Source organism: Uncinocarpus reesii, genomic scaffold (genome assembly GCF_000003515.1).
Source record: "Uncinocarpus reesii 1704 scaffold_1 genomic scaffold, whole genome shotgun sequence".
In the NCBI taxonomy this organism is placed as follows: domain Eukaryota; kingdom Fungi; phylum Ascomycota; class Eurotiomycetes; order Onygenales; family Onygenaceae; genus Uncinocarpus; species Uncinocarpus reesii.
This window is the reverse complement of record NW_003052500.1, coordinates 676,473-700,035: the sequence shown is the minus strand read 5'-3', so window position 1 is coordinate 700,035 and position 23,563 is coordinate 676,473. Positions and strand designations below refer to the sequence as shown.

Sequence of the window (23,563 nt, the reverse complement as noted above, 5' to 3'; positions counted from 1 at the left end):
GTGTTTGTCAAGCAGAGCCCCAACTTGAGCCAACGAGTCACTAACTATTGACTCGGCACGAGATGGAGCATCATGCCAACGATGATCACAATGCGGACAACGGTCATAAAAGCAGTCAACTTCCCCTTTCCATCCTTCGTCATCAATTCTCATCATATGACAGATATGCCCTCACGCTGACTCTGACGGGAGTTATGCTGGCAGCTATTTATAGCAGCAGCGGCGATGTACGATGCCTCCAGTTGAACGTGTATCTTGAGCGTCGCTAACGTTCCAGTCTCCCACAGGGTCCAGCTCCAAGCCCTCTCTGGTAGATCAAGCACCCGTTCCCTTGCGCCTGTCCCTTTCCGATGCCTCCATGCACATATCGTGATACGACTGCGCGACCGGCATCTTCTTGACGTTATCGTCTGAAAACCGCTCTTGAGCCTAGCCGCTTTACGAGACTTGCCAATACCCGAAGGCGGGCCAAGGGCTTTGACAAGGCAGTCGTCAGATTCTCACAACGGGATCCCACCATTTCACATCCTCGAGACTAGATACTGCGAAACGGTTTTGCTCTTGCCTAGCGGGCAAACAGAGGATGACATTGATAATAAGCTACGCAGCGAAGCAAAGGCGCTTGGCCTGACTGTCTGGAACAGTGACATTTTAGTGACTGGTGCTACGACGAAATCCCCCAGTGGGAGCGATGCAGTTTCGATACGGAGTCAACATGAATCTCCGTCTATAGCTGCACCATCGCCAACCCGGCTGGCATCTACCCCATCCATGTCTTGGTCCTGGAAAGAGCGCATGTCTGGTAGCAGGCACTCTATTGCTTCATTATCGACTTGCCCCACAGCCTATAGCATCAGTGAATCGGAACCAAGTCGATCAATTGCCGATGGCCGTCCCTCAAGACACTCCCTTAACCTGGAAGGCAGGGAGAAGGGGTTTAAATTTGGTATAAAGCACGCCATCTCCCGGATTCCAAGCCTTCGGAGACGCAAAGGTTCTACACTTTCTAGCCCGCTGTCAATTACGCGACCTGAATACAGCCTAATAGTTGACAATGGCGTTGATGGCATGCGACTAGGAAATAGTCTAGATATCAGCTTTGCTGACACCTTAGCAAGTAAAAGTACTCTCGCGCCGATCGACGAAGGGTCGTTGAGAAGGAGTTTGGAATCTCCAGACTTGAAATCCATGCGCGCCGTACACGAAGCCCAGGTGCAAAGCTATCTAGTGTTTCGGAAAGCGGTATTGAAACCTATTCTCCGCAATCATAGTCGCGTTTTTGAAGAAAGAAAACGGGGGCATATAAAGGCTGTAGATGCTTTGGTGGCACAGGTAATGGAATATCTAACCGACTATGCCGGAAGCATACAACAATTAATAACGTCTTGCGCAGAATTCCCAAATGGCTATCCGAATTGAAGAGAACGACCTTGTGACGGAACTGGCTTTGATGGAAGAGTTCAAACGGGAAAAGCAAACCCTGCGAAGCCGCATACGTCACATGGAAGCTTATTTCAACACCCCAAGAGCCAACGACACAGACCCTCTGCAACCTCCACGAGAGTACGGCAAGGAGTATAGAGATCGGCTTCGGCAAAAGCTTCATGAGCTTGCGACCATCGATTCTCTGCACCAGTCCAAGATCAAAGTTCTTCGAGATATTCAAGCAAAGCGATATGAAAAGGCTTTGGAAAAGTGGGAGCAAGCAGTTCATCGGCTACAAGCAAGTAATGAACACGATCTTCGCAACCTCGAGAGTCGCTGTCGGGAGGAGAAGGATGCGGCCATTGTTTGGCTAGAAGCAAAACGAGCACGCTTAAAAGCCAGGTGGACGTTTGAGGAAAGGATTATTCGAAGAAAACTAGAAATTGACACTCGAGAATCTTTTGGACCCCTACCCGAACTATCTTTCGGTGACATTAGAGATGACATTCCACAAAGTCCTGGGGATTCAGGAAATAAAGGCGACGATTAGTGACTGGTTGACATACCAAGCCGGAAACGTCTAACCTCAAACAGGCCCGTTTTCCAGCATTAAAACTTTCGATCACCCCAATATCAGGCGGATATTTTCCTGGCATTGGAATTGTTTTTTTTCGTGGCGGCGAATGTTCTTGATACCCTTGCTCATAACTCTTATCTAAGTAAGCAGAAGTCTTTTCCTTTTTGTTTTCTATTTGCACATATTTGTTAATATTATACCCACCTTTGGCGCATCCCCGTTCTGTGGACATACTTGCAACTCTGGCTCTCGTCACTCATCTTGGGCGTGGGATATACTGTGATATATACTCGCAATATCAAGCGATTTGCTGTCATATACCTCAGCAGCTGTATAATATACGCTTAATGATCCCGTAACGCTCACAAAGCTAGTAAGTCCCTTGGCCTTTATGGCAAGGGCTTGATTTGAGATCCTCGCCAACTTCCCATGTATGGCTGGCAACCTAAGACGGAACATGGGGGTTGAACGATGTTGGAAGTTGTCGAACACGCTGGTTCGGAGGTGGTTTACGCGAAATTTTGAACTGCGGTTGAAAGGTTGGTAGCGGATTCATTGTACCCGAAGATAAGTTCAACCTGCAATAACAGGGGTCGAAAATCCCGCTTGGTCTGTAGTTTGTTGTTCAACCCTCCCCAAAGAAGAATAGAATCAAAGGAATTCAAGGGCTCCCTGGGGAGATTCCTAAGGGTTGTTCGTTGGGGCAATCCAGGTACCAGGCCCAAAACCAAGCTAAAGATGGTCAGACCCTGGCAAAGTTCCGTACATATAAAGCATTGAGGGACGAGGTAAAATTGCTTTTTCTGAACCACAATGAATGGTTGAAGTTCCGAGGGTAGCCAGTCTCTCAAATGACTCAAGAAAGGGCTGAAAATATTCCTAGTCATGAATGAATGATACAAGGCTCGAGGAACAAGGATAGCTGCAGGCACAAAATGGCCCATGCTCGGAAACTTCGTGCATCATAGTCCGCTTTCCACCAACTAAAGCGGTAAGAACTTGACAAATGGAAATTGAGCGAGATATGGGTCACGTCCAGCAGGGTGTTGTAAGTGGTAGGATGGAGACTTGTGAAGGACAGGATACCCCTTTTCACCGTCCAGTTAGCAAGATTCGCAAGCAACAGGCCCAGGGCACCTTTTCGTTCCCTGGGAGGGTTGCGACTGTGTCTCCAGGATCTGGAATCGAAGATGATAAGGAGACAGTAGTTATCAAGAAATACTCCCAGCAGAAAGTCCAAGATTGTGCCTGAACGTATCCCAGGGCTGATGTCATCAATGCAAAAGACTCTGGGCTGGAAGTCTGGAATTTCGCAATGCAAGGGGACCATGTAATTAAGCAATCAACCGAGTGCACACTCTTGTCGACTACATCAACGGGGATATACCCCAGTTGGGGAGCAATGGATCTATGCGAGTATGCGGGAACCGTCGCGCATCCCGTTCACTCCAATTTGGCCATAGCAATGATCAAGTCGGTGCATCAAGATAACACGGGTAGATAGGTCGGCTTCAAATTCATCATGTAAAAGTTCCATTAAAAACTTTTGAATTTGACGAGCAGAATCTCAAGTTAGTGATCCGCTTTCCCGCCATGCGGTCCGGGGACTGTTGTGCCTGATGATAACCATGGGTTCCAGGATTGGTCAAAGTGGAGAGAACCGGGCCGATCAGCAGAAGAATGAATTTCCGGAATCCGTCCTTTAGGATCCATGAACCCTAGCTCGTATATGTATAATATGTCGGCAATATTTCAAAACCGGCAAACTATCAATGCTCCCATCTTTCGAGGGTTTGGCCCTAGGCTGATGCCGGTGCCGATCCCGCAAAGCAAAAAATAGCAGGAAAAAATTGATTCTCCAGAACTGTTCCATTCTGTAAGCGAGGGCGCGGAGTATCAACCGCCAAGAGATAGAACTGTGTGCAAAGACATGACTTGGGGTTCAGAAAGGCAGCACAAATCCAGCTCTGACCACGAGCGGTCTGTTGGAATGTTCAGAAGAATGGGATGGATGCAGACAGGCCCAGAGTGCGATCCCTGAAGACGTAAAAGCAGGTTTGAACGTTGAAATAAGGTGACGCCAATCACTCAATTAGACTCCGAGCTAGCCTCTAAATAGTAAGGCGCAGCAAACCCCAGGAACCCGAGCCTTGGCTGGGATTCTGGGAATGTACGGAGTATGGGATTCGAAAAGATCACTGTTGAGGAGCTGAGTTGATGCTCGGTGCTGAAATTGACATCCAACGATAGGCTACTAGTTATTGTGGGGAGAAAGATAGAGCAACCTGAAGATGCACAACCTGTCGATCATTCCCGGGAAATGAGTGTAATGACGCTGAGATCAGTTGATGATGTTGGAGACGTAGAAAATCGCTCAAGGGGAATGTGGGCATTGTATTCAAGAGAGGAAGGATAAATAGTAGCATCCATTCCCCCTCAAGTTGAATCAACCCTCTATCTCTAAATTCGCAAGCTCCTGGGTTGCCTATACAGTTTCACGAAGTAAGCCCACCGTCACCAAATCCCCCATCAGTATATAGATTGACAAAAAGAGAATTAGAGCTCCGCAATCAGCATAGCATTAATCAAACACTGAATTGGGACGATAAAGTTCGAAACCGGTCAGTATGTGCCGCCCAAGTCATTTCATGATGCCGTCGACTAATTCAAGCAGCAATCGAATCTCAAAATGAAGTTTTCAGGATACTTATGCGTGCTGTTCGGTGCGGTATTTGTTGCTGCCGCTCCCGTAACCCAAGCCGACAACGATACGCCTACCCCGGGTAAAGATCGCGAGTTTTGCAAGGCAAAGTGCAAAAAGGACCACGCGGAGATGGTTGAGTACTGCAAAACACTTGACGCGGGCCAAAAATCGTGCTTCGATTTGGCGAAATTGGCGGGCTCTCCGGAAGGCCAAGAGGAGTGCATTTATTACTGCATGCGCCTTGGCTGAATGTTTGCCACAAGTGGATGGATTTTGACACGATCTTCTTAAAGGCTCAGCTCTTCTTAGCCTAAGCGTAATGACGAAATTGAAATAAGATATGAACCATCATGAATAGACAATACCCTTGTGAAATCGTTCTTCGTCCGGCACGAACCCAGATGATACAACAGGTATTTTCATGCGGAGCGTGTCAGACTAAAGCAGAGAAACGCAACCCCGTATTTCTGGTGGTGGGAACCCAGTCACTCAATCCGCTCAAGCAAGTTTCCGAATAGGCAAGGGTCAAAGAGAAATTCCGGGGGTGGCTACTCCAGTGCGTAGACACTCTATGCACAAGGAACAGGAACACTGAGTTCTGTATAAATTCCCGGTGACGACCATATCTAGTCAAGAGTAGCCGCCTATCACGAATAACTGATTGTTATGCTGAATTACCCGCCGGCGTCCCACTGCGCTAGCTTGAAGGAATGCCGGATATGTCGGCAATAATTGGAATGACTCCTGCCAACGTGTTGTTCAATTCCGCCTCATTTACCAACCGTACGGGCATCGAGTAGGGTTTGAACCACGGTCTCAATCCTACGATCGCCCCTCAAAAATAAATTTTCCGTTTTGGTATCGCGCCCTGAATCGCTAGTAATCACGGCACGTTCCACAAGTCCTTGGTTCGATAGATGGATCCGGCCTACACGTCCATCTCGCCATTCAAAGCGGATGTACCGGGCCTCAAGGGACGTGGCGCATAACGACGATATTCCGTGCTTCAGACTCAAGGTATCGATTTCTTCACCCCTGGTTTGGCCAACACCTAGTTCCTCTTGGAGGTATGCAACTGCATCTTTCCGTAAATGCCATGCTGCAAGCTCTCGTCTTAGTGCCACAACAAAGCGTTTGAGGTCTTGGTTTTCCGGCTTCCCTGCCTTCAAGTCGCCGGAATCCTCAGCACCAGCATCTGGGCCAGCTAGATACTTGGCTTCTAACTGATTTAAACGAATAAACGCAGGTATCGTATGTTTGTGAACTCTTAATAAAGTTCGATCGTTACCCGCACTTTTGAGGAGGACGTAATACGGTTCTGAATATCTGCCATCTCGCGTACAAACGTCGATACGTATACCCAATAGATTTGGCGAGCCGGTGTGTGGCGAGGGGTCTTTGAAAGGGAAGGATGTGGTGGAAAACACAGCTCGGTGATGATTTGACTGTGCATGGTTCTCGGTGTTCAGAGCAACGGGCGCAAAATCCGCGCTGGCACCAGATGTGGCTTGTTGTCGAAGAGCATTTTGAACCGCGTTACTGGAGAGGAGGCTCGCTGATAAGACGCGTCTATGCTTCGTGAGGCTTTGAACTAGAATCGCCAGGTTAGCCTCAGACAACAACCAGAGACGCGTTGCAAGCACAGACTTTCAGAACGTATCTTGGAAATTTCTTCGTCAAGAACAATCGAGGCATCCGCCTCTGAAGCAGACACTTGCTCCATCTCACCACTGTTAGACCCTTTCTTCCGGTCGAACGCAGCATCCGCCGGCGTGGAACGCGATCTGGCGCTAGGGCGGGGAATTCGATCGTCCGTGCATTTTCAGGGGTGATGTCACCTGACTGCTAGTTTCAGCAGCCAACAGAAGCGCGATCTCACGACGGCCGGCCATGAAGGAAACGGGGTGAATTGGGTATCCTTCTTCCCCAAAAGAGAGCCCCGAGGCAGCAAGATTCGCAAAGATCGAGGAATGGGAGAATGACATCTGTCGTAACTGTCGAAGCTTCTCCCAGAAACCTTAGTCAGCTGCGGGACCCCACAGGCTGAAGAGCTGCTTTTCATCTCGTGAGGACAGGTTGCCTTTTGGGCTTTGATCTCTTGCATGCACCCGCAGTGTGACTCCTTTGTTCACAATACTCCCCTGCACCCTCGATCTTCCCATGTTACCGCAGACGCAACACCAGATACCCGGCGTGACGACGTGGAGCTTCAACCCCTAGCGTCGGCGCGAACGTACTCCCGCGATCACCACCGAAGCCTGAGTGCTCAAATCAGTCAGAGAGACCGCGCCAATTTTTCATTATCGGATTTCGACCTCTCGGACGAGGACTTTGACAGTGGATCAGGATCTGGGGAGAGCTCTACGCACAGACTACCAATGACGCGAAAACATAACTCGATAAAACGCCGTTCATCCAGACCTAGCCTGAAGCTTGTAGCTGGTGAGAACGGCCACGCAAAGAGCGGTATGGATTCGAGTATCGGGGTCCGGAGAAAAGACGTATCCCTGGATTCATCATCTTCGCATGCATCGAGAGTTATGGGGAGGTCCAACTTCTCGCTGGACGACGAGCCGCCGCCAACTCCACAAACACCAGGTCTCACGAGTACGAGCTTTGCGGACTTGCCTGTACACGACAGGAGGAACTTTCTCTTACTCGTTCTACTTTACTTCTTGCAGGGAATTCCGATGGGCTTAGCAATGGGCTCCGTACCGTTCCTCCTGAAACCATTCCTTTCCTACGGCCAGATCGGCATTTTTTCTCTCGCTTCGTATCCATACTCGTTGAAGCTTTTATGGAGTCCCATTGTAGACGCGGTCTGGAGCCCGCAGTTTGGAAGGAGGAAGAGTTGGATTACACCAATACAAACAATATCTGGATTGGCGATGCTGTATCTGGGTAGCAAAGTGGAGAGTATGATGAAGGCTGCCGAAGCACAAGGCACGGACGGCGTTTGGAATTTTACCGGCTGGTGGTTCCTTCTTGTATTGCTTTGCGCAACTCAGGATATCGCTGTTGATGGCTGGGCTATTTCGCTTTTGTCGCCTCAGAACATCGCATACGCTTCTACAGCACAAACAGTTGGCCTTACCGCCGGAAATTTCCTATCGTATACGGTCTTCCTAGCCTTTAACTCCCCCGACTTTGCGAACAGGTGGTTCCGCGCAGTTCCAAAAGCCGAAGGACTCATGACTCTGGGAGGCTATCTCACATTCTGGGGCTGGGCATACCTGCTGATCACCTTGGGTCTCGTGTTATTGAAGAAAGAAGACAAAACAACCGAGCGAGATGGCATCATGGACGTTTACAGGTCAATGTGGGGTGTGCTGAAGCTAAAGAATATTCAGACTATCATCATCATCCATCTTATCGCCAAAATCGGCTTCCAGGCAAATGAGGCTGTAACCAATTTGAAACTCATCGACAAAGGTTTCGGGCAAGACAACATGGCTCTAGTTGTCCTTATCGATTTCCCGTTTGAGATTGGCTTGGGCTATTTTGCTGGCAAATGGTCCACTGAGTATACACCTATGAGACTGTGGTGCTGGTCGTTTGTGGGGAGACTTTCTGCTGCGGTCCTCGCTCAAATCGTTGTGATGATATTTCCCAAGGCACCGGTTCCCGGATGGTATATATTTGTTGTTGTCCTGGAACATGTGTTTTCAACTTCCATGAACACAATTATGTTCGTAGCTGTTTCAGCTTTCCATGCTCGAATCTCCGATCCAACTATCGGTGGAACATATATGACCCTACTCGCAACGTAAGTTCATTCTTGAGACCTTTTCACAATGCAACAGCTAACGGTGGATCCAGCGTGTCAAACCTCGGGGGAACATTCCCCAAATTCTTCGTCCTGAAACTCGTTGACATGTTTGCCAAAGCCATCTGCGTTCCGCCTACCGACCCTACTAATTTCAAATCTCCCGTTACGTCACCCTTCTCTTGTGCTCTTGAGACTGATAAACATCGCTGCATAGCAGGCGGTGGAACATGCCATGTCGAGCGCGATGGCTTCTATATCACAAACGTTATTTGCGTAGTTATCGGTGCAGTGACCTTCTGGATGTATATCAAAGGCTCAGTGCTCAAGCTGCAGAAACTACCGTTACGAGCATGGCGCGTATCTCCAGGCAGTGGGAGAAAGTGACTGTCAAACAGCGAATAGATGCTTTTTTTCGATATTTTTGAAGATAGAACCTTTGGCCTCGGTTGAGTAGGCCTGATGTATTACTAGATACTCCATAGTTAATCAACCATCATATGCTTTCACCATCATTTCTTCCTTTCGTGAATCATCTAGTTAATGAAAAGCTTTTTAGCCACTCCCATCTGAAGGGCGCAGTTCATCCGCCTTGGGAGCTCTGGGCACAAGAGCTGCGGCTGGTCGCGGGGCCGTTTAGTCCCTGGTCCAGGGTCACTCGGCTCCATTGCGGCCCCCGAGAAGCCCGCGTCGGATGAATTCATGTCGACCCGGCATAACGTTGAGCTGTAGACGGCAGCATTGTTGCATGTGCATGTGGAAGACCTTTAATCGTGACAGGACAACCTGTGAAACATGTATAACTATCTGCCAGCCGCGTCCTTGTTTGCGGCTTTTCTCTGCAGATGCACCGCGTGATATAAGTCGATTGTTTGACTACAGAAATCCTCTTCTCTTCCTACACAGTCCACGATCGATTAACGATTATCTACCATTATGCTGAATACAACGAATACGGCGCTTATTCTCGTGGCTGCGGGTGCCCTGCACTTTGGATACAGATATGTCCGGTCGTACTTGGAAATAGAACGCATTCGAAAGATGGAGAACGCAGAGGAGCCACCAAGCGACCCGGACGAGGGCCTTTTGGGCATAGCTATCTACAGGCGGATGGCTAAAGATCAGGGCGAGCATGTATTTCTCGAGGAACAGACCAAACTGTACGAGAGACTCGGTGACACGTACAAAGCCAACCTATTTGGACGACCATTTATCGACACCCGAGATCCGGAGAACATCAAGGCAATTCTGTCAACCCAATTTGAGCAGTTTTCTCTAGGAGAGAGTCGGCTCGATGCGTTTCATCCCATGCTTGGAGATGGTATCTTCACGCATGTCTACGGTGGCGGCCCAAAGGGAGAGCCCTGGAGGCACTCTCGTGCGATGCTTCGACCCCAGTTTGCGAAACAGCAGATTCAGGATCTCGAAAATTTGGAAGGATTTGTTCAGACTCTTATCAGCAGGATACCTGGCAATGAGACCTGTGACTTACAAGAGCTCTTTTTTCGTTTGTCGATGGATACTGGTGAGCATTCAACGGAAACGGAATTCTGGCCTCAAAGAAACTAATACAGCTATTCTAGCAACTGATTTCCTGTTTGGAGAGAGTGTGAACAGCCTCCTTCCCGATAGCCCTCCCAGAGAGACTCGATTTTATCATTGTTTCAGTCGAGGCACAGGTATGAGCCAGCTCTATCTCTTCCATCCCCCGTGGAATCTACAATACTCACTAACTGTGCAAAGAAATTTGCATGCTACGCTCCCTACTAGGAGATTTATATTTCCTTCAAAAAGATGGCCGTGAATTCAAACAAATCTCTGCATTCGTCAAGGAATATATCGATAGATTTACCTACAAGGCTTTGCAGCTCCACGCAGATGGGAAGCCCACGTCCTATGATGCTAATGGTAAATATATCTTCCTCGAGGAAATATCCAAAAGCATCAAAGACCCAGTGCGGTTACGGTCAGAACTGCTCAACATTCTTCTCGCTGGAAGAGATACCACAGCAAGCCTACTGGCCATTTGCTTCCACCAACTTGCAAGGCACAAAGATGTCTGGAACCAATTACGCAACGAAATTATGGAAAATATAGGACATAGACATCCAACCTACGAGGATATCAAATCCTTGAAGTACCTGAAATACGTGCTTAACGAAAGTGGGTTGACAAAATTAGTATTCATAAGACAAGTGTGAAATATCTCATACTAACATATTCCTAGCTCTTCGTTTGTTCCCTGTTGTCCCATGGAATGGGCGCGAGGCTGTTGTAACGACGACTTTGCCGCGCGGTGGCGGTCCGGACGGAAAGAGCAAAATCGTGGTGAAGAAGGGGACGTTTGTTTTCTATTCCCCCTGGAGTCTACACCGAAGCAAATTCTACGGGGAAGATGCGAACGAATTCAAACCGAGTCGGTGGGAAACCTTGCGACCGGCATGGAATTATATTCCGTTCAACGGAGGCCCTAGAATCTGTTTGGGACGTAAGTGCTATTGCTGGATACTTTATGATATCACCCTACAGGCTAAAAGAACCATTTGCTGACATATCAACCAGAACAATATGCCTTGACCGAAGCTTCTTATGTGGTTATCCGGCTTCTCCAGGCCTTCAAAGACATTGACAACCGAGATCCAATCGAACCATTTATCGAACATACAACGCTCACTCTCTCGAGTCATACTGGAACCAAAGTTGCCCTTACACCCGCTTGATCTCATTTTTCAGAATGGATGATATGATTGCAAACTTTTTGGGGGTATTTTCTAGTTATATTTGTATCGCCTGTGACTTTCCCAAAGGTGGCCATTCCGCGCGTTACGTTTGTGTTTTTAAAGTTCATCTGCTTCAACTACGCTGTACAAAGTAGGGGGTTTATGTGTGTACGGGTGTAAATATATGGATTCGCTAACCGGGCCCTCTCAATTTCATTTCTTTGCGTTTGATGTATCTCCTGATAATATACCGGCAACCAATACAATAGATGCAAGCCTAAACAGCTTCATCAATCTCCTATGTGATCCACTCAGGAAACTTGACCAAAAAGCGTCCTCTGGCGAAATATTATCGCAAAACATCAGGGTAATATCAGGACTAACCGGTTGCTCGAAACGGACATCGCAGACGCCAACGTGGGACCAACGATAGTATCAACGCCGTCGGAATTCGGTTCTACATATTCGCAATTTCCAGCCTAGTTACTCCTAAGGGTGCCGACGCCACGTAATATGTACGTATATACGCCCTTGAAAAGATAAATCATCGAAATTGACGAGGAAAATGAGTTTGATGACAACAGTAAGGATATTTTTTGGCATCATCAGGGGTTATCCGGTTCATCCGTCGAAGCCAGCGGTTTCTGCGCCGTGAAAACATAGCTATGGGACAAAGTTAGCCACGTTGGCCTCGAGTTCCTAGAGTGCACTCGGCGAAGAGTACATACAAGTCCATCTTAGCATGGATATCATGATTTCTTGTATCATTCCGTGCTCCCGCGCACATTGCATACACCTCTTGCTCAGTCCATCCGCTACGGGTCAAAACTGCCATCGAGGCCGCCTCCAAAACTTCCGTTAGCTGTTGAACATTGAGTTCTCCGAGTGTTCTCTGCTCAAAACAAACAGTTGACTATTAGTGACGGTAGTTCCCAAGGGCTAAAAAAAGGGAGAACCTGCATTGTTTTCGTCAGGGCCCCAATTTCCCAAGGGAATGGGAAATTTTCTCATTTGGATATTAATGAAACCAGCGTCCTGAAGCAATTCTGCAAAACTTGGCTCTAATCTGGTCCAAAATCCCATATTGGCAAATGCATCCACGGTGGACTTGTCCCAATGCTCAAGGCATGTGCCCTTGATGGTGTCATCTGGGGAATTGATCTTCGAGTCGAAATCCTGGACTTCAATCCAGCCCCCAGGTCTGAGAGCGCTAGAGTTAAACGGAACGTGAGTATCGAGTTATTTATGTTCCCTGGGGTTCTTACTTGAAGGATTGCTGAATTAGATGCTTCATATCTTTGATAGCGAAAACCATATAGCGGGAGTGGATGAAATCGAAGGGGGAATCGTCATATTCCCACTCTTCCTCCACGTCGTCAACAATGAATCTGACATTTGGAGGGATGCTTAGACTTGGATTAGCAAGCGGACAAAAGTAAAGTCATACAAGGCTTCTGCTTACCTCGCAGGTTGCGTGGGACTCAGGTCATTTCCAATCACCTATGCGTACCGTCAGCTTCTTCGTCCACATTCAGGGTGGATTGTAGCATATTACCTCTGCGGAAGGGTACTCATCGGCTAGCCTCGACTGTCAACAATTGAAGCTGTGTATAAAAGTAGGGTCATACCAAAGCTGATCGCCCACTGTTAATGATCACAGTTAGCCCATTCCCCATCGCAGACTTCAAAATCGGCACTCCACGACTTACAGATCCCGACCCCGTGCCTATATCCAACACTTTTTGGGGATTTGGGCCGACTGGCGCAAAGTGCAATCCCCCCATGGCAAATCTTATCATCTGGTCAACCAGTTCCAAGCGCTGCATCTCTTTATCATCATTCGGAAGAAGATACCCTTGGCTGCACGTTAGAGTCAACGGCCAGCGGGATGGACAGCAAAGTACACTCACGCCCCTGTCGAAAGGCATGATACCGCCTCCCATGTTCTTCTGGATATTCCGTAACGCTGGGAGTCAAGGAAACCGAGTAGGAGGACCTGATTGTGAATTGTCAACGTCTGCGCTCCATGAGAAATCCCGAGGGAGCCTACATGGCATCCGAGAAGGTTTCATCTTCGAACTAAATATTGTCAGTCACGCCAGCATCATCCTCAGTGAGTACGAAAATCGGTGAAATTGATAGAGCAATTGATCAAACAACGCTCTAGGAACTCACCGGCTCTTGACGGTTCCCCGGCGCTGGAGGAAGAGAAGGTCCTGCTTCATCCATGAGGGGCGAGATACATGCTGTAGTCATGCGGTAGCAAACTAAAGCAATGAACGTCAAGCGACAACGGCAAGCAATCGAGAGAATGCCGTTGATCAATTATATAGCATGACCGCCATACGCCGGAATGGCCATCATTACCTAGCGTCGTGCCCACCTCGCCCCCGGAAACTCTCTCGTCTCTTATCGTGAAAGGGCGAGGTTGCAAAAGTTGCAAGTCGAAAGGTTCCGACTCCACGGATACGGCAGAAAGTTAGATGAGATAGAATAAATCCCAACGGTTTGTCAGGCAAATCCTCTACGCCTCGCAGCTAGGTTCTGAAGTCAAAAAGAACGAACTTGATGAATTCTTGGACTAGAGCTCTACCGTCGGACCATAATCGTATATGCGATAGCCTTTCCATGGGCTGGTTGATGCGTGAATATGAAAACATTTGATATCTGGCCGCTCTAGGTAATAACAGGTACATAAGTGAGAAGATCTCCGGGTGATAAATAGGTCTGGTATTAAGAATCGTAGATCGAGATTCCTGCCTACAGAAGCGCGTAAATCATCAGATTAGAAAGAAAGCTGGCAAAAACGGAGACAGGGTTAAAGCATCAAATGATCTGATAAAACAAGGAGCATGAGAGAAGTAAATACCGATTATACAGAATTGGCAAAGTGTAAGCAAATGACATTGAAATCCAACCTTCTCTAGACCATCTAATCACCCATTATATCGTCTTCGATAGGGGTCAGTGGTGACTCCGCGCCTTCGCGCTCGCCATGATCCTCGTCATTCTCCATGGGCCCTCTAGAGCGCAAATCGTCCTCTTCGTCATCCTCCGCGGGTCGAATTTCCTCTTCTTCCTCTTCCTCCTCATCATCAACCACTCTTTCAGTAGATTTGAACTTGCCATTGCTGATATTCGCAGTAGTACCGTTCGGCCGTTGCGGTTTGACCGAGGATTTCAGGACACCTCGAGCTGCAGTTGGCGCTTTGTCCTCCTCTAGATATGCCAGAACGGCTTTATAGTTATGGCCTAGTCGCGATTTATGGCGGAGTAATTTCGCTTTTAGTTTACCCGCATTCGAGCCCGACGAATCCAATACATGACCAATAATCGCTAGGACAATCTTGCCTGTGAACTCGCAGAGCCTTTGCTCAGCTAGGAGCTTGGCACGCATGCGACGCGCACTCGACTGTACATCATCCTCGTCATCATCCATTTCATCATCCTCCTCGTCCGAGCTAGATTCAAGATCAGACTGAGACTCGGGCAAGTCTTCATCGGTTGTCGTTATGTCAATCGTGTGATGAGATTTCTTAGCGTATGCTTTCAATACAGCATCGTGGATGCGAGATATTAATGTAGACGCTGCCGGGGAAATATCTTGCACTAATTCTTCGACTTGCATAAGAGTTTCATTGTCGCCGTCCTGGGCCTTGTTTGTCACTGTATGTCGGAGAGTGCCAAATACAGTCTGCAAATCTAACAAAGTCGTAGCGGCTGCGATCCTTGTATTGTCTACCCCTTTCCGCGTTTGCATAATAGCCGTAAGGGTGGAAAGAAATGATTCTCTGCGTGCCGATAGGTTCTCAAAATATCGTTCATTGAAAGATGCCTTTCCGTTTGATAGACCAGAATCCAATGCCTGAACTTTCCACATGAAATAAACAAGTAAAGTCCTAAAAGTGTTGAAAATCAATTCTCGCTCCAGGGAATCGACCTCTTCATCAAAACTCGCCTCGCGTAGCCCCCGTTTAGCTACGTCCAATAATATATCCACGGCTGGTTGGGTTTCAGAATTCCGCTTTTTGGAATTCTGCGCCGACGTTTCGAGCGTCGACGTACAATCAGCTATACTGGCCAGATTTGAGATCCGGGCGACATTGTTCTTGAGTGAAGAGAGGACTCCAGCAGAAAGTGTGCTAGTCTCTTGAACACGTTTATTTGCAACAACCGTGCACAGCGCATCCAGCGTATCATCCCACAACTCTTGCACTTTATTTTCCATTGCTTCCTTGAGCTCCTCAGATGTTCGAGCATGGAGGAAGGCGACCGTCGCTTCAGCCAGCACATTTTGGTCAGAGTGTGTCAAGAATTGTTTATTGATATTGTTTAAGATTTCAGCATACGATGCAGCGTCTTTTTGAAGGTCCTGAATCAGGTCGAGGTTGACAAGGTGCTCGAGTCTTAAAACTGCCGATGCAGCCTCTGGTGCGGCACCAAATTTGTTTAGCAGCTGAGGAATTATTTGCGAGAGGTTATGGGCGATAGCTTCTTGCTTGGCTTCCATCCTCTCCATCAGCAGCTTTGTTTTCCTGCCCTTCTTGTCGGTATCGGATTTGGATATCTCTTGAATGTGAAGTTTGACCGCAGCACTTAGTACTTCTAGCAGAATAACTTCCTGACCTTCGTCAAGTTTATATAGCTGCTTTACAGCTTCGGCGGCGTCATCATCTTCACCTGCTGACTCTGGTATCTGAGAATGGTCATAGAGCAAATATCCGGCCAGAGATTCCCACCGGTTCAGGTCCTGGAAATGAGGATAGATACTTTCTGTTGCAAGTGCAAATCTGGATTCCACTTGATTGCCAAATAAATCGGTTTTCGTTGTGAGCTCGCGATTTTCGGTCATTTCCGATTGTTGCTCGTCGTAGGCTTGAAGCATGTCTACCAAGCACTTGTATTTGATCCAAGAGCGTCTGGGGATCTTGAAATCGTCATCTTCGTCGTCATCTACAAACGATTCGCTGAGTTCTTCTTCCAGGCCTTCTATTTGTGAGTCGTAGACGTCTTGAATATTTGCAACGAAAAATTTGCCAGCCGCTTTTCGCACCCGCGTCTCGCTATCCAAGACAAGTCTCCCAACGCCGTCAATGTCGTCGGGCTCCAATAATCCGGCGTCGCGGATCAGGTCTGATAATTCCACAGCAGCTGCTCTAACGCTGCTTTCGGCATCTCTCACAGCCATTTCCACGATCCTTGGACGGAAACGTTCTGTGAACGCCCTGAGACCTGGTATGTTATCCTTGTTCTGGAATAAACGATGGAGTTGCTGAACAACGATTGATCGCGTGTGTGGAACAGTGTCTGAGAGAACCCAGCCCAGATATCGAAGATACTGGCCTTCGAAGAATAGCTGTTTATAAGTGACCATCCATAGGCCAAGCGCAGACATACATTCCGCCCGAATTTTTGGATCAACATCCCGATACCGGTGAACGAAGACGGTGTCAAAGGAGTCATGGAGAACGTTATCTATCACTTCGAGTTTTTGTTCGTTTTCTTGAACCTTGGACTGGAGAGCGCCCACCCTGCCTTTATTAACCGTTTTCTTCTTCTTTTCCGTTTCGAGTTGCTTCCGGGTGTTCGACAATGTCGTGGAGACTTCTTTCGCGACGTAACATAATGTCGTAACGATTGTCAAGGAGATGATCGTGGCAGTATGCCTGAATGGTCGGATAGGGGCAGAGGACATTGAAGTAATCCAAGCCTGAATATTTTCTAGCAGCGCGGCATCGTTATACAGCACCGAAGCACTATGGATTGTTTTGATGAGTGACTCGAAAAATCGGGTCAGTACGGATTGAAACCCTCTAAATTTTTTAGATCTCGATATAAGGGGGTATTCGGTAATACTCTGCGATTGGTATTCCTCTTGCAAATCGTCCAGGCGGCTCGCGATGTTGTCTACGTCTTCGATGTCGTTGTCGTCGACTTTCAAATCGGTGCCTGAACATCGCAGGATAAAATTTACAAGTTCGCGCATCGCATGAATATTATGCTTCTCGTATTTTGTAAGCCACTCCGCAGCAACGGCGTCGGTAGTATGACCGCGAGCAAAAACCTCAGCTGCCATGAAATCGATTAGCATTGTGTGTAATGTATGCAATCCGAGCCCGGCGGTGCCTACCGTATAATCCTTCCTCACCAGCAAATCCACTTGGTCGAACGCGCGGTTTTCTCGGCTTCTTTGGCTTTCTTCCTTCACCATTGACCAGCGGTCGTAAAGCAAGATTCGTTTCAATGCCGTTCGCGATCCTCGGTTTTTTGGTGGCACGTTTGGCCCTCGACGGGCCCTTATTGCTCTCCTTGGGCTGTTTCCGTTTCGCAGCCTTCTTGGTTGATCTTCGCCTTTCCCTTAGCTCTTCTTCATCGGGCTCACCTTCGCTCTCATCATCTTCCTCCTCTTCCGCATCCTCAACCTCTTCATCGTTGACATCGTCGCCGGCATCGCCTGAATCTGACGCGTCGTCGTCTTCGCCATCGCGGCGTGAGCTTGTACGTTTCCGCTTCGTAGTCGCAGAAGAGAAGGTTTGCGAAGAAAAGAATTCCGGTTTCCGCCGCATGCGCCTGGACTGCCGTCTGCGTGTATCTTCGGCCATGTTTGACGGGGCGTCAGACAGCAGACTCGAGTCACGCTCGTCGGCAGCTGTGGTGTCTTCCATTGAAACGGGGTGCGAGGGCGCGGAGATGCGCCACTTGGTGAATATTCAATTATCTCAGCTGCTTTTATGAGGCAGAAACGGTGAGGGCGGTTTGTTTTGGAGGATCGGCAAATTTGGACGCGACAAAATCGGAGGATGGAGACGCGTTGCTGTGCTGGGTGGGGTGGTAGACGGTAAAGTTCTTCTGTCTAGGCAGCAGCATGCACTAGACGGAGCAGCAACCCATCGATCGAGATAGTTGTGCACCGGATGAATCACCGTTGGAAACCGACAAACGCTGGCGATGGCAGACTTGGTGTGGGTGAGAGATATACCCGCGAGACACCCGTCTCATCCCTCAATTGTGTCACGCACCGCACCCTAGCCTGTATTGATACTTACGGTACGGCAGGATACCGCTCATATACGCAGGTTTGGCTGGAGGTGTGTAATATATTACGTGTTTTCGAGCCGCATTACACTTACCGTTGACAACAGCATCGGCTGCCCGCACGCCTGAGTAGCTCTATTGATGAGAGTCGGAGGAGGCCGTTTGACCGAGACTGCAAATGATGCTGGGAGGAGTTATCTTTCACTGCATGGATATAACATAGATTTATCCGTTCATGCTGCAAACCGCCCAATGGCCGCTCCGCTCCTCTCAGCATGCCGTCCAACATCATAAACTCGCCGTTCTCGACCTCAATTCCGCCAGGACACGGCGAGGTTGTCCTCTCGATTCTTCCTCCCGGTATCCCTTCTATTAGTATACTCTCGTACAGATATCCTCTGAAGTTGATATCGCGCATACCCGCCTGCAGACTCGATTCCAAGTACCCTGCCTCCGCGACCAGACCAGTACACCTCTATCTCCTTTCTTACGGCGGAGGATTCCTACCAGGTGATCATATTGAGGTATCGATAAAACTGCAGCCGCGAAGTCGCCTCGTTGTTACTACTCCGCAGGGTAGCACGAAAATATACAAAACGGAGTCCCAAGCGGAGCGCGATAAGCGGACCGTTCCTGGTTCCAAACTGGACAGAAGCCAGCAGATAATAAACGTGGAACTGTCCGCTGAATCTGGTCTATGCTACTTGCCTGACCCGGCTGTGCCGTTTGAAAAGAGTAGATACGAACAGATTCAGCGATTTACGCTACTTGAGGGCGAAGATTTGAGCAGGACTACAGCTCCATCAGCCAAAGATGGAGAAAAGGACAAGAGCTGTCATCTGGCCAGCCTCTGTGTACTCGACTGGGTAACAGAGGGTCGCAGTGCAAGAGGCGAAAACTGGGCGTTTGATCTATGGGAGGGTCGCAATGAGGTATGGGTCCGGGACTGCAAAACGGGCAAGACAAGGCTCCTCGTCCGCGACACGGTAATCTTATCCGATGAGACCAGTGCATCAAACGAGAACGACACTCCTAACGGAGACATTAGGCAGCATAAGCGTCAGGCACAGTTTTCTGCAACTCCTCTTCCGATCTCTTCTCGGACGGCTCCTCACGGCGTGTTGGGAACGTTGATTCTATACGGACCCCTATTCGATTCTCTATCCGCATGCTTCATGGAAGAATTCTCCTCCATGCCCCGAATCGGTAATCGCTATGGACCGTCTTCTCAGCCTGCCCACGAAACGGGCACCAGCAAAACCAGCAATGTTACGTGGACAGCAGCACGCGTCCGCTCACGCTTCGTGATTGTTAAATTCGGTGCACCAGATTTCGAGTCAGCCAAATGTTGGCTAGGAGGCATACTTCGCAAAGAAGGTAGTGTCCAGAAGGAATTTGGTGAAGAAGCACTCTTGTATCTCTAAAGCAAATTCGACATTTGAACCGGGCTTCTCGTTCAAGGAAGACACGGAAACAAACTTGCCAGTCTAGTAGGTATATTTTACAAGATTGCTGTAAAACATTATAGATTCTATAGCTGGATAGAGCAAAGACATCTCATTTGTAAACAGATATTGCATGACAATAATCCCTCACTCCAAATCGCCAGGCCTTGAAAACAGTCACCAACAAATGCATCGCTCTATTTTGCAAGAAATACTATGCGCCGATCAATGCACCAATATGGCCCTAAAACCTCGGGGATATTAACTACACGTTCCATCTTAAACTCCGCGACCAGTCCGTTTTGGTTGCGCCTTTCAAATCATCGACATTCAAGATATCAACGCCTTCGCGAATCAGATCTGTCCAAATTAGGTTACGCAGGCTGCGTGGCCAGGACGGAGTATTCCAATATCGTACTTTGAGGCCTCGATCGTGTGCAGCTTTGATTTGGGATTTTACCAGATTCCGCTGAGTGTCTGATAGTTGGAATCTCCACGGAAATCCGATAGATTTACGAAAAGACACCGACGCATAGTAGCTGTTGGTGAAATCGTAAGGAATAGATACCGCCGCATCCTTGGCTGAGGATGGCGCAGCATCTGATAGTTCCGCCAATGGCGCATCAAAGAAGATGTCCCGATAGCTCGAGTTGCCTACAACAAGGTCGAAAGGAGCATTTCCGGTTGCAACGACTGTAATAGGCCTTTTGATGACGGCCGTCCCGTTGAAGTGAGTAAGGTAGCCCCTTTCCCGGAGAGGAGTCAGTTGCGATGTAAGATATGGCCAAATATCAGAGCCATTCGTTTTGAAATCCACCAGAAGAGCAAGGGTTTGATCTGGTTTCGTATCGAATATTCCATTTGGAGGATTATGCCGGGTAGGTTGAAACTGCGTAGCGGGGTTCTGCTTCTCAAGCAAGCTCAGAAGCGGGTCAATGTAAAGGCTTGTCAATGTGCGATTGATAGTAAGCGATGATTTCGTATGCCCGACGTAAAGGTCGTGATTGAATAGCCAGACATCTGCCTCCACACCGATGCATCCGGCCTGAATAGCGGAATAAAGGGGCACCCTGCGCCAGTAATCGTTATGAGAATGACAAGCCACTGGTCTGATATCGGCTGTTATATCAGTTGCCCAGTGTGCTAGATCCTCGCCTGGTCCACCAGGCTTCCCCCAAATGGCAACGGTCTCGTCGATATAACTCGGAAAGAAAGACACGAAAATCCCAAAGAGGAGGGAAATCAACTGAATAAAGCCCCTATAACGAATGCACGGATGTCAGGAACTAGCATTCGAGGGAGTTGGCAGCGGGAGAAGATAGTACGAACAGCATTATTAGACCACCCAGCATTACAAAGAGCAGTAACCGCACTCTTCTTGATCGTCGACAGAGACAAAATACCGTGCCCAGAGTCTGGCGACGGGTGAGAAATTCTCCCTGTTCAATATCCCCTTTTCTGTCGCTACCCCTCCCAATGCTCCTCAGCCAAACCATAAACCGGGCCAGAGGTCGACCGAAGGACATCATCCGTCGTGTATTTGAAGGATCACGCAAAGAGCCTTGGTGCAGGATATCGTTGCGACCACCGTTTCCCTGCCATGTTGATTGATTCAAATCCGTGTCACTCAGCAATGGTTCAGACTGGGGCTGGAGGGAGTTGAGAGAGTCTGCAAATCGCGGCATCGCGGCAATGACCCACTCGTCCCTGACGCCAAAACCCCGTCTTCCAATCTGATATCAAGGCGCACTGCCTGTTCGTTCACTACCAGCCCGACAGGAAAAATACCATGGTCAGATTTTGAATGGAGACAAGGGACCGATCGGCGCAAGGTGGCGGGAGAGGGACGCCCAGCCTGGAGTCGGGTTCGAGTCTCAGAGGCCAATGTGTTCGGCTGTTGGTTCCTGACAGAACAGACGTCTGTCTTAAATGAACGATCTAACTCACTAGTTACTTCAATAAATATGAGTCGATCTTCGCGGTGGCCACCGACTCCTACAAATAGGCTGCTGTTCCCTTCATTCGTGATATCCGGGAACCTCCGTCGCCAAATATGCTGACGTTTGACCGGCTTCCATACTTCCCCTGAGAGGCCTGGAACACGCTGAACCTTACGATTTCGGATTCTTCCTGATTCTTGCATTTCTAGGCTCTCCGTACACACATGTGGTGCTAGAACAAAAGAACAACATGATAGGCGTCTTAGAAAGGGAGAATGGATATACAAACTGGCTATCATACGCAATGCTCCCCATCAGTACGGATAAGACGACGTTTGGGGCTTCCCTCCGTCATCCGGCAATTCGGGCATTGAAGTCTCTTTCTTTACCTACTTGAGGACGGTTCTTATCCGAGGGTCTCTGCATCCGAAACATGCGGATGATCTGAATGCCCCAATCTCAATAAGCCGCACAAATTATTTCCGCGCTAGGTCGCGGTCATTTCACCTGTTCCCAAGGTAGTTAGCCATCTAAGCATAACCTGAATGTATTTGTCAAGGATTTCCGGCGGGATTCTCAAGGCCTCTAGATATGATCATCTGTACCCATCAGGGAGCGCCACAGGTCTGGATGCCTTATGTAAACACACCAAGCCACATCTCTTGGCGCAAGGGAAAGTGTGGCTTGTGCCTACCTCAAAATCTCACCGCAACGACGAAAGCCGGATAGATATTCTATAGAATCGAAGAGGTATTCCTAAAACCCATCTCGCTTATTTTCTACAATGCCTCATAAGCATAAAAGGCGCCGGAAGGATAACGAGTAAGTTATCGCCCACTGAACGTGGAATTGAAGTAGCAGACCAAGTTGATCGTCCACCTGTTTCCAGCGAACAATACGACCTACCGCCTAGCAAAATTGCGAAAGCGCTTCCAACGAGGTCAGATAATAAGGACAAGAAAGGCCTCCAACCCGAAAATGGCAAGCGAAAGAAGAAGCCGCATCATGGGGATGATTTCGGCGACGATACCCCCCGGGAGTTTGCACGGATGATGCGACGATTCCAACAGTCGACGAAGAACGGCGACACCGGAAGTTTAGACAATGCTTCCTCCGCCCACGAGAAAAATACTAAAAAGCGGAAGAGGCAAGGGGAACCCGCTACGGAGCCGCGAAAGCAGAACAAACCGCCCCAATCACAAAACGACGGTGTTTCGTCAAAAGGCGACGGCGCTTCAAATATCCCAAAAATCCTTCCTGGCGAAAGACTATCCGAGTACGCCGTTCGCGTGGACCAGGCTTTGCCCCTCTCTGGTGTGACTCGCAAGGCGGGTAAAACCGGTACCTCCAAGATGGACGCGGAGATTCGTAGTCTACGCGAACATCGGCAGACGAAGCATGAAAAACGGCTCTTACGGCTACAATCCCAATGGCGCGAGGAGGAAGCAAGGATACAGGAGAAGGAAGAGGCTGAGAGAGAAGAAAAGGAGGCTGAGAATGAAGAGGTAGAAGAGACGTGGAGACAGTGGGAAACTGAAGCGGGCAAGGGAAAGAAAAAGAAGAAAGGGGGTAAAAAGAAGAAAAAGAAGGGCGTTTCTGCAGCAGATGAGTTTGGCGACTCTGGAGGTTCTGATAGTGAGGGCGACCCGTGGGCGAAATTAAACAAAAAGAAACGTGTCGTGCAATCGAGCAATCCGTTTGATGTGGTTCAAGCGCCACCGGAGAAGTTGACGAAGGTTAGAGAGATCTTCAAGGTGCACGGGGTGGGCGGAGCAAAGGTGGACGTTGCAAACGTTCCGGCTGCAGCTGGAAGTCTGAGACGGAGAGAGGAGTTAGCGAGCCACAGACAGAGTATCGTTGAGGAATACAGGAGGATCATGGCCGAAAAAAGAGCGCAATAACCTTTTTGAAAATTAATAGATTGGGGTCTATATGGATATCCCAGAAATAC

General features: G+C 48.6%; 10 protein-coding genes across 10 annotated transcripts; 6 read left to right on the top strand and 4 right to left on the bottom strand.

The window, feature by feature from the left end:
* Positions 1 to 771: 771 nt before the first annotated feature.
* UREG_00400 (uncharacterized protein) lies at positions 772 to 1,975 on the top strand (the record flags this gene model as incomplete). Its single annotated transcript, XM_002540841.1, has 2 exons — positions 772 to 1,332; positions 1,394 to 1,975. 2 exons carry the CDS (start codon positions 772 to 774, stop codon positions 1,973 to 1,975), a joined length of 1,143 nt encoding a protein of 380 aa, XP_002540887.1.
* A 2,716-nt stretch (positions 1,976 to 4,691) lies between these two features.
* Positions 4,692 to 4,955, top strand: UREG_00399 (uncharacterized protein; the record flags this gene model as incomplete). Its single annotated transcript, XM_002540840.1, has 1 exon — positions 4,692 to 4,955. One exon carries the CDS (start codon positions 4,692 to 4,694, stop codon positions 4,953 to 4,955), a length of 264 nt encoding a protein of 87 aa, XP_002540886.1.
* Positions 4,956 to 5,476: 521 nt separating this feature from the next.
* On the bottom strand, positions 5,477 to 6,429 carry UREG_00398 (uncharacterized protein; the record flags this gene model as incomplete). Its single annotated transcript, XM_002540839.1, has 2 exons — positions 5,477 to 6,297; positions 6,354 to 6,429. 2 exons carry the CDS (start codon positions 6,427 to 6,429, stop codon positions 5,477 to 5,479), a joined length of 897 nt encoding a protein of 298 aa, XP_002540885.1.
* Positions 6,430 to 6,808: 379 nt separating this feature from the next.
* On the top strand, positions 6,809 to 8,859 carry UREG_00397 (uncharacterized protein; the record flags this gene model as incomplete). Its single annotated transcript, XM_002540838.1, has 2 exons — positions 6,809 to 8,472; positions 8,526 to 8,859. The coding sequence occupies 2 exons, from the start codon at positions 6,809 to 6,811 to the stop codon at positions 8,857 to 8,859; spliced, it is 1,998 nt and encodes a 665-aa protein (XP_002540884.1).
* A 549-nt stretch (positions 8,860 to 9,408) lies between these two features.
* Positions 9,409 to 11,192, top strand: UREG_00396 (uncharacterized protein; the record flags this gene model as incomplete). The annotated part of the gene is made up of 4 exons (XM_002540837.1): positions 9,409 to 9,997; positions 10,216 to 10,635; positions 10,700 to 10,960; positions 11,035 to 11,192. The coding sequence occupies 4 exons, from the start codon at positions 9,409 to 9,411 to the stop codon at positions 11,190 to 11,192; spliced, it is 1,428 nt and encodes a 475-aa protein (XP_002540883.1).
* Positions 11,193 to 11,797: 605 nt separating this feature from the next.
* On the bottom strand, positions 11,798 to 13,421 carry UREG_00395 (uncharacterized protein; the record flags this gene model as incomplete). The annotated part of the gene is made up of 8 exons (XM_002540836.1): positions 11,798 to 11,855; positions 11,921 to 12,044; positions 12,149 to 12,402; positions 12,458 to 12,604; positions 12,655 to 12,692; positions 12,902 to 13,052; positions 13,243 to 13,271; positions 13,368 to 13,421. 8 exons carry the CDS (start codon positions 13,419 to 13,421, stop codon positions 11,798 to 11,800), a joined length of 855 nt encoding a protein of 284 aa, XP_002540882.1.
* A 703-nt stretch (positions 13,422 to 14,124) lies between these two features.
* UREG_00394 (uncharacterized protein) lies at positions 14,125 to 17,794 on the bottom strand (the record flags this gene model as incomplete). Its single annotated transcript, XM_002540835.1, has 2 exons — positions 14,125 to 17,261; positions 17,323 to 17,794. 2 exons carry the CDS (start codon positions 17,792 to 17,794, stop codon positions 14,125 to 14,127), a joined length of 3,609 nt encoding a protein of 1,202 aa, XP_002540881.1.
* A 708-nt stretch (positions 17,795 to 18,502) lies between these two features.
* UREG_00393 (uncharacterized protein) lies at positions 18,503 to 19,651 on the top strand (the record flags this gene model as incomplete). Its single annotated transcript, XM_002540834.1, has 1 exon — positions 18,503 to 19,651. One exon carries the CDS (start codon positions 18,503 to 18,505, stop codon positions 19,649 to 19,651), a length of 1,149 nt encoding a protein of 382 aa, XP_002540880.1.
* Positions 19,652 to 19,937: 286 nt separating this feature from the next.
* Positions 19,938 to 21,357, bottom strand: UREG_00392 (uncharacterized protein; the record flags this gene model as incomplete). The annotated part of the gene is made up of 2 exons (XM_002540833.1): positions 19,938 to 20,918; positions 21,076 to 21,357. The coding sequence occupies 2 exons, from the start codon at positions 21,355 to 21,357 to the stop codon at positions 19,938 to 19,940; spliced, it is 1,263 nt and encodes a 420-aa protein (XP_002540879.1).
* A 1,039-nt stretch (positions 21,358 to 22,396) lies between these two features.
* On the top strand, positions 22,397 to 23,513 carry UREG_00391 (uncharacterized protein; the record flags this gene model as incomplete). The annotated part of the gene is made up of 2 exons (XM_002540832.1): positions 22,397 to 22,434; positions 22,502 to 23,513. The coding sequence occupies 2 exons, from the start codon at positions 22,397 to 22,399 to the stop codon at positions 23,511 to 23,513; spliced, it is 1,050 nt and encodes a 349-aa protein (XP_002540878.1).
* Between the last annotated feature and the right edge of the window lie 50 nt (positions 23,514 to 23,563).